The 13,310-nt window shown below is 43.2% G+C and overlaps 1 protein-coding gene across 1 annotated transcript in view; it reads left to right on the forward strand.

Annotated features, from left to right (window-relative positions):
* The first annotated feature begins 2,678 nt into the window (after window positions 1-2,678).
* Window positions 2,679-13,310, forward strand: part of LOC306917584 (epithelial cell-transforming sequence 2 oncogene-like) — a 32,501-nt gene continuing 21,869 nt past the window's right edge. Inside the window, exons 1-7 of the mRNA XM_079495880.1 lie at window positions 2,679-3,062; window positions 3,661-3,773; window positions 4,519-4,681; window positions 5,601-5,856; window positions 6,665-6,893; window positions 8,161-8,296; window positions 8,507-8,672. Of these exons, the coding sequence (XP_079352006.1) occupies window positions 2,895-3,062; window positions 3,661-3,773; window positions 4,519-4,681; window positions 5,601-5,856; window positions 6,665-6,893; window positions 8,161-8,296; window positions 8,507-8,672 (1,231 nt within the window). The 5' untranslated portion in view covers window positions 2,679-2,894. The remainder of the gene's footprint in view (window positions 3,063-3,660; window positions 3,774-4,518; window positions 4,682-5,600; window positions 5,857-6,664; window positions 6,894-8,160; window positions 8,297-8,506; window positions 8,673-13,310) is intronic.

Consider the following 13,310-nt stretch of genomic DNA (forward strand, 5'->3'; position numbering starts at 1 on the left):
TTTTTTTACACACTCAAGAGTTACATTATTGTTAAACATCTTCCTTACTTAATTTACAAGACGTCTACACAATTAGAGAATGTTGAAGGGGTCTGAGAGGCTAAATCTCATCGAATGGTGGTCCTTTGCTCAAAAGCCGAATAAAATAATGGGCCTTGATATAACAAAAGGTTGAAAACTACTGCTATATAGCACCATTTGCTTAGTCTTAGAAGCCAGCCAACTATTCCACAATCTTGGAATGCAACATAATCTGTACTAGTCTGTCACCAATGATTCCTTGACTGTTGTTCCTCTATAGTCAGAAACTGAATTTAGCAGACAGCCAAGAGAGGACTGCCAGCCAAGAGAGGACTGCCAGTGTGTGATTCCTTTACCCCCCATCTCTCCTCTAATTTATGCCCCTTTTCTCCTTCACTCTTGGGGCATTTGTTTCTCCCTACCTCGAGGGCTTTGTGGGGTGACGTTAGAACAATTATGACAATGTTCTCCAGTATTGTACCACCGTATCACTGCCAGCACCGCTTAAAAGAAAGTAGACGTTAGTGATCTGATGCACTAAATACTGACATTTAACAACATTAATTTGGACTTTACGTACATCTTGTACCGTCCAACAGAAAATAATCTGATTCATTGATTTTCTCCATTACAGAGATCATTCAGTGTAAACCAACAGAAAATCAAAGGACTTTGTTTTGGTGTCGGCAGGTAACGTGGTGTCAGCCTTGTAATGGCTGATTGCCTGATAACAGTATTGATGCATCTCTGTTTGGTTGGCTGGTTGGTTGATTGATTTGATACATTTAAATACAATACACACATTGCATAATTGTACCTAATCTATCAGGATATCGCAATAAATTACTTATTTCCATTGTGGTCCTCTAGACTTGACTGGGAGGCAGTCATGAATACATTAGTACATTATAAAACCAACAGGTGTTCCATAGATTACACTAAACAAATGTATGCATTCTCAGATATTTAACTCGGGGGCCAATTTTTCTAATGTTTTTTAAGACCTCTTAGAATGAGAGATTTCATTTAATTTGGGATGTTATTCCATTATTCCCCACCTGAGTGGGAAAGAAAGAAATTGTCACATTTGAAGTTTACATTTGAGACAGAAAAACACCAAAGTACAATCTCATCTCGGTTCTATATTTTGCCATATCAGACTACGTACGGTATTATACCACAAACTTCTTACAGTATTTTTTCCCCCGAAGATGTAAGGTCATAGAGTTGCACTTAGTTTTGTCTATATCACATGTATTAATCACAAATGAAAATTACAGCCACTTCTGTTTAGTGCAAAGTTATGAGTTGAGTTATGGATCAAGTTGTGTGCCTGGTCTCAAGTATAGCCTAATGTCAATGTAGAAACCGCATGTAAAACATTTGTTAGGGTTCCTACAATCATGAACAAATGTGGAGGTTGTATAATCTGAGAATTGTGCTCCCTAGGGCTAGTCTAGGCCAGGAATTGATCAACAAAGGCACTGTGAATGTTAGTGTGTAATGTAGTTTGGTTACTACATCTAGATACCTTTTATTTGAGTGGTGCAACCACTCCAAGGAACAGCAATGTCCGTGTTAATGTGACTATGTGACTGTGTGTGACTATGAGTACCAGTAGGGGCAAACGTGGCGCTGTTGTGTCAGAAACAGAGAGAGAGAGATGGTGCTGCACTGTTGCCTTGCCTGCTAATGAGAGAGAGAGAGAGAGAGGGGGGGGGGGGGGGGGGGGGGGAGGAGTTGCACCACTCAGTTCACACGGGTGTGATTTTTTTTTGAAAGACTCAAAATGTATTTCCTGATAACGTAATTTCATATGCTTATCATGGCTAGCCAAAATAAGATGTCTATGATAATCATAAAAGCTAGGGGAAAGTCCCACTCAAACGTGTTTGGCGGTAAGCATTAAAGACTAAAGAGCATTGCATTATTTGTTTTGGAGAGCCGAGTAGGGAACCTGATTTGAAATTGTGCATGTAATTCCCTGTCCGTGGCCTGATTGTGATATCACCTGCAAGACTGTGTTTGTCTCGTGTTGAATGTATTTTGCACATGTCCATGCAAGCTGTGTAACACACTGCACATATCCTGTGTGTCCCTTTTTGCCATGGAAGACTTAATCATCCAAATGTTGACATCGCAAACCATGCCTTACCTTTTGATTTTTGATGCATTGTTTGAGATTTTATCTTAAATGACTGTGTATATTTTAAAATGTTACCTTTGTGACTTACTTTTTTGTATGGCAATAATCATGTTTGATGCTGCTTTGATTATAAATCAGTCCTTCCCCCTCCTTTTCCCCCCCTTTTTATCTAGGTGTAGTTTTGATTGCATAATAGCCTACTAGTGTTTCATGGGGGGTTTTAACTTTTGTTGTAATTAGAATGTCTGATTTTAATTTGATTTACTTGAAAATAACACAATAAATGTGTTCTTGTGTGATGAATCTCCTCAGTGTCTACCAGTATATTCTTTCGTTTTGTTAGTCAGTCACACAGTGAAGATAATTTAAAATAAATGCCTGGCTGTAGGCCTACAGATTGAAATTAGTCAGCAGGTGTTTGCAGATGAGAAAAGAGTAAAGACTGAAGGAATGTCAACGTGTGCGCCTCTGTTGATGTGTTTCTAAGGTTACTGTTCTGGAGACGAACAGAGTAGACCGCATTCCGGTACAGTGCCAGTGGCCAGTGTGCTATGCCATTAGAACCGTTACCTTACCTAGGCTAAACCTCGGAGGTGATCAGCTGACACTGACAAGTGACAGACAACATATAGCTCGATCATTACGTGGAAACGAACCACCTTGGAGAGTTTTTGACTGAAGGTAGGTAGGCCAAGCTATACTTTCACACCCAAATAGGAGCGGAGCGATGGAGGAGACGAGCCTGAAGTCTGCGGACAGCACGTCAACTCCGCATTCCGTGAAGCAATGGCATCTTCACGGCACAGACTACGAACCCCGGTCACCGTCCCAAGGGACCGCTGACACCCGCTTCAGCGCATGGACGCCTCTTGTTAACAAACCGTCCAACCAACAGGTAATCAATGAGAGTACCATGGCTGCTGCTGCTACGGTGTCCTGATTCCTGCGTTCAGCGTTCGCCGCTACATTTAATTAAATGCCGCAAGATGTCGCTATTGCTCAAGCTAACCATTACCGTTATCTTTCGAGTGGTTCTGATTGAATATACTTTTATTAGCAATTTGAAAATAAAGCACAGGAATGTAGCCTACTACAGTTTGTACAGCTTTCTTGTACAAGCCAGGCTTGTTTCCTTTGTGGTTATTTATTTTGCCTACTCAATTCATTGAACCCAGTTTGACATGCATTAGTCTACGGACCCCCATTTAATGGCTTTTTTTTTTTAAATCTCGGACCCCTAATTTATATTGTAAAATCAATGCTAATTTAACTCTTGAGAGTGTACAAATGGTATTTGGTTCCATTTGTAGTTACCTAGGGTCCATTTGGTTCCAAACTATCATTTAACTGGGGACCCCCTGGAACTCCCTCAAGGACCCCTGGGAAGGGAACTCCCAAGGAACACAGAGGGTCCCTGGACCTCACTTTGAAAGATATGTTTAGATCACAAGTACATAACATGAAAGGGTTTGCATTGTTTGATTGTTTGATAGTTGTTTGAGGAGCGGATGAATCTGCTGCTCCATTGGTTTGACCTGTGGACTGACAGACAGAGGAAACATCTTATGCACACTTTAATCAAACGATGCACTAAGTCACAGCTCAGGTAAGACCTTCTCTTTTTCTTCAGGAGAAGAAAATAGGGTCATTTATCTACACTAGTAGGCTATAGGCCTGAATGGACACAATTTACACAAATAAGGATAGTGACTTCAATCACTTTAGTTTTCATCTCTGACTCCCCCTTGTGGCAATACATTATATGATGGCCTGGCAAACAAATGGATTTAAAGATGTATTAAAGATTAAAGATTTATTAAAGTAGCTATAAGCAATAATATGTCAAAGTTCTACTGACCTTTTTTTTGGTTTGTTTAATATTCAGACAGCCAGCAATGAGTAAAACGCTCCCCAAAAAATGTAGTCTCTGTGACACATCTAGGGGCCACAATCTGCATTCAAAGTCGAAATGACTAACCAATCAGGAAGTAGACAGGCACATTGACCAATGACAAAGCATCTAGGAAAATCTTTGAATGCAGATTGTGGCCCCTAGATGTGTCGCAGAGACTAAATTGTTTTTGGGAGCGTTTTACCCATTGCTGGCTGTCTGAAATTGCTTATAGCTTATAGCAGCTTTAAGTGATTGTAATGTGTTCAAATAAGTGATAGAGTGTTTGTTCAGTAACAGGGGTCTCCCTGTCTCTCCCCCCACCTACTGCTCCCATGGTTGTATGAATACTGTATACTGTTAAATGCATAAAAGCTGGGCAAAAAGAAAAAAGAAATAGGTTTGGTTCAACCAGTTAGGAATTTAATTTTAAAGCGGTTTTCTGTTCGTCCTCCAACAGGTATTGCAGGGACAGGCTCATGGAGACGGTTCCAGTGACACACGTGGACTTCACGACCGTGCTGCCACGCTTCCTCTCTTTGTATGTGATGTCATTCCTGACCCCACGTGACCTCTGCTCTGCAGCCCAGGTCAGCTGGCACTGGAGGGTCCTGGCCGAGCAGGTAAGAGGCCAAAGGTCACAGGCTGGGGCCAAAACAAAAACATTTGCTTAAATTAGGAACAAAGTTTTTTGTACACTGATCAGGCTTGAAATGGGATGTATAACGCCATGACTGCATGATGGAAGCATGTGGAAATTGTGTGAGTCAACAGTCTGTCGAGAGAGACTTTGCTACCACCTGAATTCAAACCTGGGTATCCTGCATGGGCAACTAAACATATTATCAGCCTACTAAGCTTCTGGGATTCAGGAAACGGATACTCTGCTACTGGATTTCCCCTTTTCTCTCACCTTGACCCTTTCTCAGTCTTTGCCAAATGCTGCTGGTGTTGTGTATGATATCAAGTGTAATAGGGGTGCAACAGCTAATCGATTTAATCAATTTAGGGTATGCGTGTGACATCATCATCAAACCAGGAAGTTATGCAGGAACGCCTACTGAGTGGCAAAAAACTACTTTCTGGCCTTGACAGCCCATACATCCACACAGAAAAGTCTTATCTGATTGCATTAAACAACATTAAACAATGTTAAACACACTTTGCCTGTTGCTTTGCCACTCGATTTGCCACTCGATGTGCCATTCACTTTAAGCATACGCATACTCTCTATTCTAAAACACAAGTGGCGGTGCTGTGTTTTGAGCTTGTAGATAATTGGCTATTTTTTGCTGTTTTTGTGCGACACCTTGCATGACTAAGTATAAAGCCGCATAACTGGTTAATCAGACTAATCGATTTAGTCGATTAAAAGAACAAAACATCATGAAAAACATGTTAATTGTTGTAATAATGGCGTCAAAAGATCATTAGTTGCAGCCCCGACGTGTAACCTCTAGCCTCATCGTTGAATCTTTCTCTCCGTGTGACTTTCTCTCCCATTGTTCTCAACCTTCTGTCTCTTCCATCCCTGACCTGGAGGACTGCCTGTGGGCCGGCCGCTGCGTCCGTAGGGGCTGGTTCTTGCCCTACAGCCCGGGAGACAAGGAGCGCGGCGCCTGGAAGGCGCACTACGTCTCCTGCGTGTCCACCCTGGACTGGCTCACTCCCCGGGAGGCCGCCGAGCAGTACGGGACCCTCGATCGGCCCAGCGGGAGCGCCGGCGAGGAGGAGGCGGAGAGGCGGAAGGAGAGGATGATCCGACAGTGCATCCGAGAGAGACTGCAGGAGGAGAAAAGTGAGATGGCTGAGCGAGGCACAGTGGGATCAGCGTCTCGCTACTCTAATACAGGGGTTCTCAACCCATGGGTCGCGACCCCTCGGGGGGTCGCCAAATTATTTTAGGGGGTCCCCAAATTATTTAAAAAATAAATAAAAATCACGATTTTTCAAAAATAGCAGACCTACAAGCTCGTAGCGCGCCACCGAGTGGCGCGCTACGAGCTTGTAGATCTGCTATTTTTCAATAGCTAAATTATAACAATGCTTAAAACACCAAAAGGGGTTCCCGCCCAAAATGGTTTAAGGTTATTGTAGCAGTCAATTTATATTGGGGGTCGGGAGGGGGCGGGGCGGGGGTCCCGAGACATTGCCAAAGCATTTCCGGGGGTCCCCGGCCAAAAACGTTGAGAACCCCTGCTCTAATACAGTGGGTTCCCAAAGTGGGGTCCGGGAGACCCCCATGGGTCCTTGAGAGAGTTCCAGGGGGTTACCCAGCTAAATGATAGTTTGGAACCAAATGGACCCTTATGGATCTGGAACTCTACGAAAAGGTATGCCATGAAGAGAAGAAAACTGGGGGTCCTTGAAATTAATCACTGCTAGAGCCGTAAAACTCTTCTCTTATGGGGGGTCCCTTCATGGCATACCTTTTCAAATGGGGGTCCGCGGGCTAATTTGGGGGTCCTTGACATGAAAAAGTTTGGGAACCGCTGCTCTAATATACGAGTTGATTTTCTGGGGTTACCTGCATTTCACTGCTGTTGTTTTTCCCTGTAGGAAATGTAGCCTACTCAGGGGCTGTTTTATCTTTGTTGACCTTCCAGGACTGTCTCTGAGAACCAGGAGAGCCTGGGGGAGCAACAGCCAACTAGGAGCAACAAGGAGCGGCTGTACCCAGAGACGGGCGTCTGAATCTAGGGAGACCTTTCGCTTCAAACCTTCCCTCTCCTGGCCGCCAGGGGACGGTCACTTCTCCTCAAGCCTCTGTCTGAACGAGGAGCAGACCGGCCGTGCTCTGGCCTTGCAGAAAGCCAGGCCCTCCAGTTCACCCAGGTCCTTGTCTGACCTGACACGCAACACCAGTGGCGTGCACAGACATTTAGAGGGGCAGGTGCTCAAGTTAAAAAAGGGCACCTTGTGCAGCGCGTGGAACCGGCCGGTTGCCTTAATCCATTTTGGGGCGGGAACCCCTTTTGGTGTTAGCATTATGTTATGCTTTAGCTATTGAAAAATAGCAGATCTACAAGCTCATAGCGCGCCACCGAGTGGCGCGCTACGAGCTTGTAGGTCTGCTATTTTTGAAAAATCAAAAAAAAATATTTTATTTTTTTCAAAAGGGCACATTGCCAAAAGGGCAGGGGGTGCTCTAGCACCCCCTAGTGTCTATCTGTGCACGCCACTGCGCAACACTGTTTATATACCAGTGGTTCCCAAACCTTTGAGCCCGTGGCACAAAAGAGAAAGTAGATGTTTGCTTTCTAGTTTATTTGTTTATTTATTTGATTTTTCGTTTATTTCTTCATGAAATTACTGTAAAATCATTGACTTTTGTTTTTAATTCATGAAAACATTTGCTTTTTTGGGAACGTTTATTGACAATGTTTTAAAATAATAATAATTAAAAACTAAATATAGTGAACAAAATGGGTCCAATGGGTACAAATGGGTCCCCGCGACCCACAAATGGGTCCCGAACGATACACTGTTTGGTGCTATATACTATTTGAGCATGTGTCATATTGTTTATATCATACTCCTTTAAAGGAGCATTCAGTGATTTGGAAAAAAACCCGGTCCACCCGGTAACAAGATGTGCACATGCACACGCTCTACAGTGGGGGAAGTACAACAGACCAACAGCACGTGCACCAATGCCCGCCCCACTCGATCATGATTGGAGGAAGGCCCCTCTCATCCTGATTGGATGAAGGCTTTGCCACCCAAAGCCCAAACCGAAACTAGGGTTTTTTGACCCCAGGGGCTCACTGGGAACTCCTTATATGGTCAGCACACTTTATAGTAGGGAGGATTATCCAAAAAATAAGAAAAAATAAGTGATATTTGAATTAAGTGAAATCACTGAATGCTCCTTTAACCCATTCAAATTGGGTAAAGCATCTGTGCCATTTTGTTTTTTGTTGGCTATTCAAAAATAGCAGATATACAAGCTCACAGCGAGTCACTGTGTAGGCTACATCTGCTGTTTTCTAGTGTTTGAAATTTTTTGAATAATTTTGAATTAAGAAAGGGAATTTACGCACAACAACAATGCACTGGGAATCTCTCGCCCTGTAAAGCCTGTCCACATGTTCTGTTCTAGTGAGCGAGGGAGAATGGATGTCAGCCCACTGGCGGCCTTCACTCACAGGCTGTCCCATCTAGGTGACACCCGCCCTATGCCTCGTTCCTGTTGCACCCTCCTACTGCTACTCTCCAACAGAATACCCGCCTATGAGGTGAGAGAAAAGTGGACTGTCCTGGTTTTGTCTCTACAGTCGACCATCTTTGTTATGGGTGCTGTTTGCACTTTTGTAAAAGTGTTCTGAAATGGGACAATAATCAACGACTGTGTGTGTGTGTGCGTGTGCGTGTGCGTGTGCGTGTGCGTGCGTGTGTGTGTGTGTGTGTGTGTGTGTGTGTCTCTCTCTCTCTCTCTCTCTCTGTAGTTAGTGTTGAGTGGCGTGAAGGTGGATGTGTTGGTGATTCTGTACGACCACAGAGGCACTCTGCCAGCTCTGTTAGGCCAGGTGGAGAGGGCTCTCGGTGGGCAGAGGATCCAGAGGCTGGGCATTCTGGCTCCAGGTGGAACAGAAGAGGTCCGACTGCTTCAGAGTAAGAAATAGCCTACTTAACCCATTTTGACCTGAGATCAGATTCTAAAAATGTCTTCTACATCCTGACAGTTTTCTGAAAGATATGTTTCTATGCCAGTTGTTCTTCGATTTTTCAAAAATAGCAGACCTACAAGCTCGCGGTATGAGCATGTAGATCTGCTATTTTTCAATAGCTAAAGCATAACATAATGCTAAAAGGGTTAAACCCAAAATGGGTTAAATGAATGTGTAGCTAGATAGTTAAAAAAGTGCCATAACACTTATTTTAATTAAATATTTTATTTGAAAAGTAGTGACACAATATGGTCCAGGACTTATTATTTCCCTTGTGGTCCTCATACACATTGTACATACAAAACCTATGACAGATCACAATGAAAGGGCTAGTGTACTCCTGTATTTGTGCGTCTGAAGTATGGGTTGGATACAGGGGGCCTGTGGGGGGCACATCAAATTATTGTGTGCATCGGCTGCCACAATGGAATATGCATGGCATGGCAGTCCTCTTCCCTGAGCCAAACCTAAACCTGACCACATACCTCAGCATATGGATGTGGTGGAGCAGTGGCGGCCTGGCGGGGGGGCCATTCCCTGCCGCCCTCTGCAACCAGCCCTAAGATCCTTGCTTTAAACCACGCTGTGTCCTCTTTTCTGAGCCAGGGCCAGAAGCTTTTTCTGTTTTACCTCCTCGACCAGGTCTTTCCCCAGTCTTCTGGAACTGCTGAGTGGATGTTCCAGTCTATAACCAATTTTTGAGTGGTGTAAACCACTCCTACAACTGGCTTTGTTAGTCTGTCTGTCTGCAAAAAATGAGCATGGTGCATTGTGATTGGCCGGAATGAGACATTACGTCAGTGACCACAGCTGATCAGGCTATATAATACCTTACACCACTCAGTTCACACAGGTGTGATTTTTTGAAAATAAAAAGGTCCCACCTTATCACTGCTTTGCAGCAATATTTTTCTCTTTTGTTTTTGCTGTCAAATGAGTCGAGATTAACCTTATAAACTAGTGATGGGAGATTAATCGGCAAACCAATTAATGGGTAAAATAATCGGATTTAGCAGATATTTAATTGTATTACAATTATGAAAAATTGTGATGATTAAGGCTGCAAATTATGTTTTCTGGGGAAGCTTTAAAAAAAATAAAAATACATTCAAGCCGTTTGTTGGGATATGAGCCAACATTTCAATAACAGTGCATCCCTAGTTTTTGAATAAAGAGGCATTGCTTTTTTCAAATTCAGCCTTTTTCAGAATGGCCAAAATATATATTTTATAGGCCATAAGAGCAATTAATTATATCAGATATCAGCCAAATGTTCTCATCGGTACATCCCTATTATAAACCCCACTGAGTTTTCCCAAATCTCACCTGCACAACCCTATGTTGTTTCAAGTGCTGTTTTTAACAAATGTAAGTGTTGAGGGTCTAACTGCTCTGGTTAACTGAGTGAACATTTTAACCCTACAGAAGAGACCTCCAACTATTTGACCTTCAAAGTAACTAACCCACATAAGGTGGCTAAAAACAAATAAAATGTGTAACCATGAGTAATTGTTCCGTTCTGTTGTCCCATTTACCATTTTTATTTGTCCGTGTATTGTATGTAGGCTATGCGTTTGTATGAATAGTTTATCATCACTTATACATTGTTATACGAGTTATAAACATGGGATGCATAGCAAGTGTTAACCCCATACTAAAAATGGATTCCCATCCTTATGGGATTTACTCAACCGCAAATACAGTATGTTAGAGCTTGACATTTGGTAAATTGTCTCAAATTGTCACAAGAAGGGGGACCCAATGATGAGTTTAAAAACTTTATTCATTTCCTGGTGGTGGTGGAGGTGGTACTGCTTTAGCCTCGCGTTGCGATACTAATATACCACTGCGCTGGGCTCCGCCCACTAAACCCGCCCCCCAATAGGGGCGGGGTTAGGTTGGCTGCGCCAGTCTAGTACTGCTTCCGGTAGTGGTAGTACTCCTCCTGATCCTGGTGGTGGAGGTGGTGGAGGTGGTACTGCTTCCGGTAGTGGTAGTACTCCTCCTGATCCTGGTGGTGGAGGTGGAGGTGGTACTGCTTCCGGTAGTGGTGGTACTCCTCCTGCTCCTGGTGCTGGTAGTCCTGATTGATTGATTATTTTATTAGACATTAAAATTGCAAACAGCACAGTCAAGCATTTGGTCCAAAAGGATACCCCCGAAAGACCTAGTTTCCATTTTCCTATGCAGGGGGGGGGGGGGGGGGGGGGGGGGGGGGGGGGGGGGGGGAGTAGGCAGTGATGTGGAAGTAGTCTACTTGCCAGCCCATAGAGCCCTATTGTGTGAGAGTACCCTACAGTTGCTAGAAATGTTGAGTATGGGTCCCCAGCATTTAGAAACTGCCGGGCACCAACTTGCATATGTTGGGCTATTTATAAATGTACAATAATATATGTGACCATACCATTATCAATCTATCTATATAAAGGCAATTAAAACATTCAAAAAATCATCATGCTTTAAGTAGCATGTGACAATTGTGACGTGTCAAACTAGGGATTTTCATGATTCTGAATCCAGTCCAAGCAAATTAGTTTTGCACAAAAACACTCCTGGGCTAAAAACGGGAATAACCACTTGCCCGAATGTGCTGACCATCACATTTATGCAAAACTAATGCTTTGAATTGATTCAGAAGCATGAAAAATCCCTAGTTTGACATGTCACCGTACCTTAGTACCTAAAACATTTTTTTTGCCATATATGTTGTTAATGGATATCACAAATTGGCCAACATATGCAAGTTAGCATCCATCAGTTTCTAAATGCTGGGGACACATTCTTGCAAGTGGACTAAAGGTGAATTTACCCATATGTGTTCTAAAAGTGAGTGGCTGAATAAGGGCTCCAGCTAATGTCCCGAGAGCCCTTTTGTTAACAAAAGAGGAATTTGTACCCAAGAATCGTGTCTTTTGATTTACTCTTGTTTTGCAAACAGGAACAATTTGCAATTACAGGCGGTACTCATGTCGTTAATGTATATGCTTCCTTGGGGAACCCCACAGTTCACTGGGAGGACATGGTTCCGTTCATGTCAACCATTTGTTCTCTTCCCTCAATGTATGATGTACTATCAAAACCAATCGCCTCCAGAGTCTACCTTGATGTGGTCCTTCACAGCACCAGGGAATGGATCCGTGGACTGGTGGTGGTGGTAGTAGTGGTATTGCGAATTGTGGTGCTGCATATGCCATGCTTAATCCTGTAGACATAAGACATTCTGAGTTTTAATACAGCCAATTTCTTCACAGGGGAATAGTCAAATGAAGTCCAATGTTTTCTGGATAGCTCTGACCCAAAGCTTGTATACTGGAGAACCAAGACTGCAATCAAACCGGAGCAGTGGGGATGATTAGCTTCAATGCACATTTAAGTGCCATGTATAGGCTCCATGCAGCCACAGTGGAAAGAAAATGGGCCTCTTCCTCAACAGGTCTTACCAATTATACTAGCACCATGTTGTAATTGTTGTGTGAATAAAGTGTAAGTTTGGCCAATCTGTATGGTAGAGTATGTTAATACTATAACTTATCCAATCTGTATGGTAGAGTATGTAATACAATTGGGGTGATTGTATATTGGTAGATCATGTCAAAGGTCATGCATCTTCGTTCGCGAGGCATGGCCAAAGCATTTCCGGGGGTCCCCAGCCTAAAACGTTTCGAACCCCTGCTCTAGACCAGAAATCACACAGGCTATGCATCAACCAGGATACGTAGATACAGGAGACACTGTGTAGACATAGGATCTGACAGATTTTGACCTTATGGTCAAGATTACATTTGCAAACAGGCAGGCTTTTATAAAATTGTAGCACTTGCACAGGAAACTGTGTTCAAATCTGGGGTAGAAGATGATGGTTACATAGTGCTGCTTTAGGGCTCCAGTCCATTTATGGCAGTGGTTCTCAACCATTTTAAATTTCAAGGAGCCCCATGGAGTGTACAAATGGAACCGAAAATTACCTTTATGGGTCCATTTGTACACTGAAGTGTACAACGTGGGCCATTAGGAACCCCCTAAGGAAACATAAGGGTACCTGGACTGGAGTGAGCAAACGTGCACAATATCAGCACCCTGTCTCTTAACATAATGGAACAGAGCCTTCCTTCGTATAATTGGCAAGACCTGTGAGGAAAGCAAGGAAGATGCCCAATTTCTTTCCAATATGGCTGCTGTGCATAGAGTCCATTATAATACAGAAACACTAAAATTGACATCATAAACTCATCCCAATTAAGTCATCATAGACAACAGACTGGAAAAGCTTCAACATTATTCCCTGGAGCTGTATATGCAGGTGACATCATATAACTAGAAAGGTCGCAATTTTAAAAAATTGCAAAGTGTGGTTGCCGCAGTGGCTTACATATGCCCCTCCCACTGATATTGCCAGCCAATTGCAATGTCGCGTCACCCCTGCGATCATGCGTAAGTAATTCGGAGGGGATTTATCCCCCCAAAAATCATGTTTTTGCGACAAACGGTTACATTTCTCGCATTTGCGGCGCCCCCTATGGATGGCTTTTGGTACTTGGTTGATTGAACCACCCGCGACATGTGATTCAAATTTGGGATGGAT

The sequence above is a fragment of the Electrona antarctica genome (genome assembly GCF_951216825.1).
Source record: "Electrona antarctica genome assembly, chromosome: 24".
NCBI lineage: Eukaryota > Metazoa > Chordata > Actinopteri > Myctophiformes > Myctophidae > Electrona > Electrona antarctica.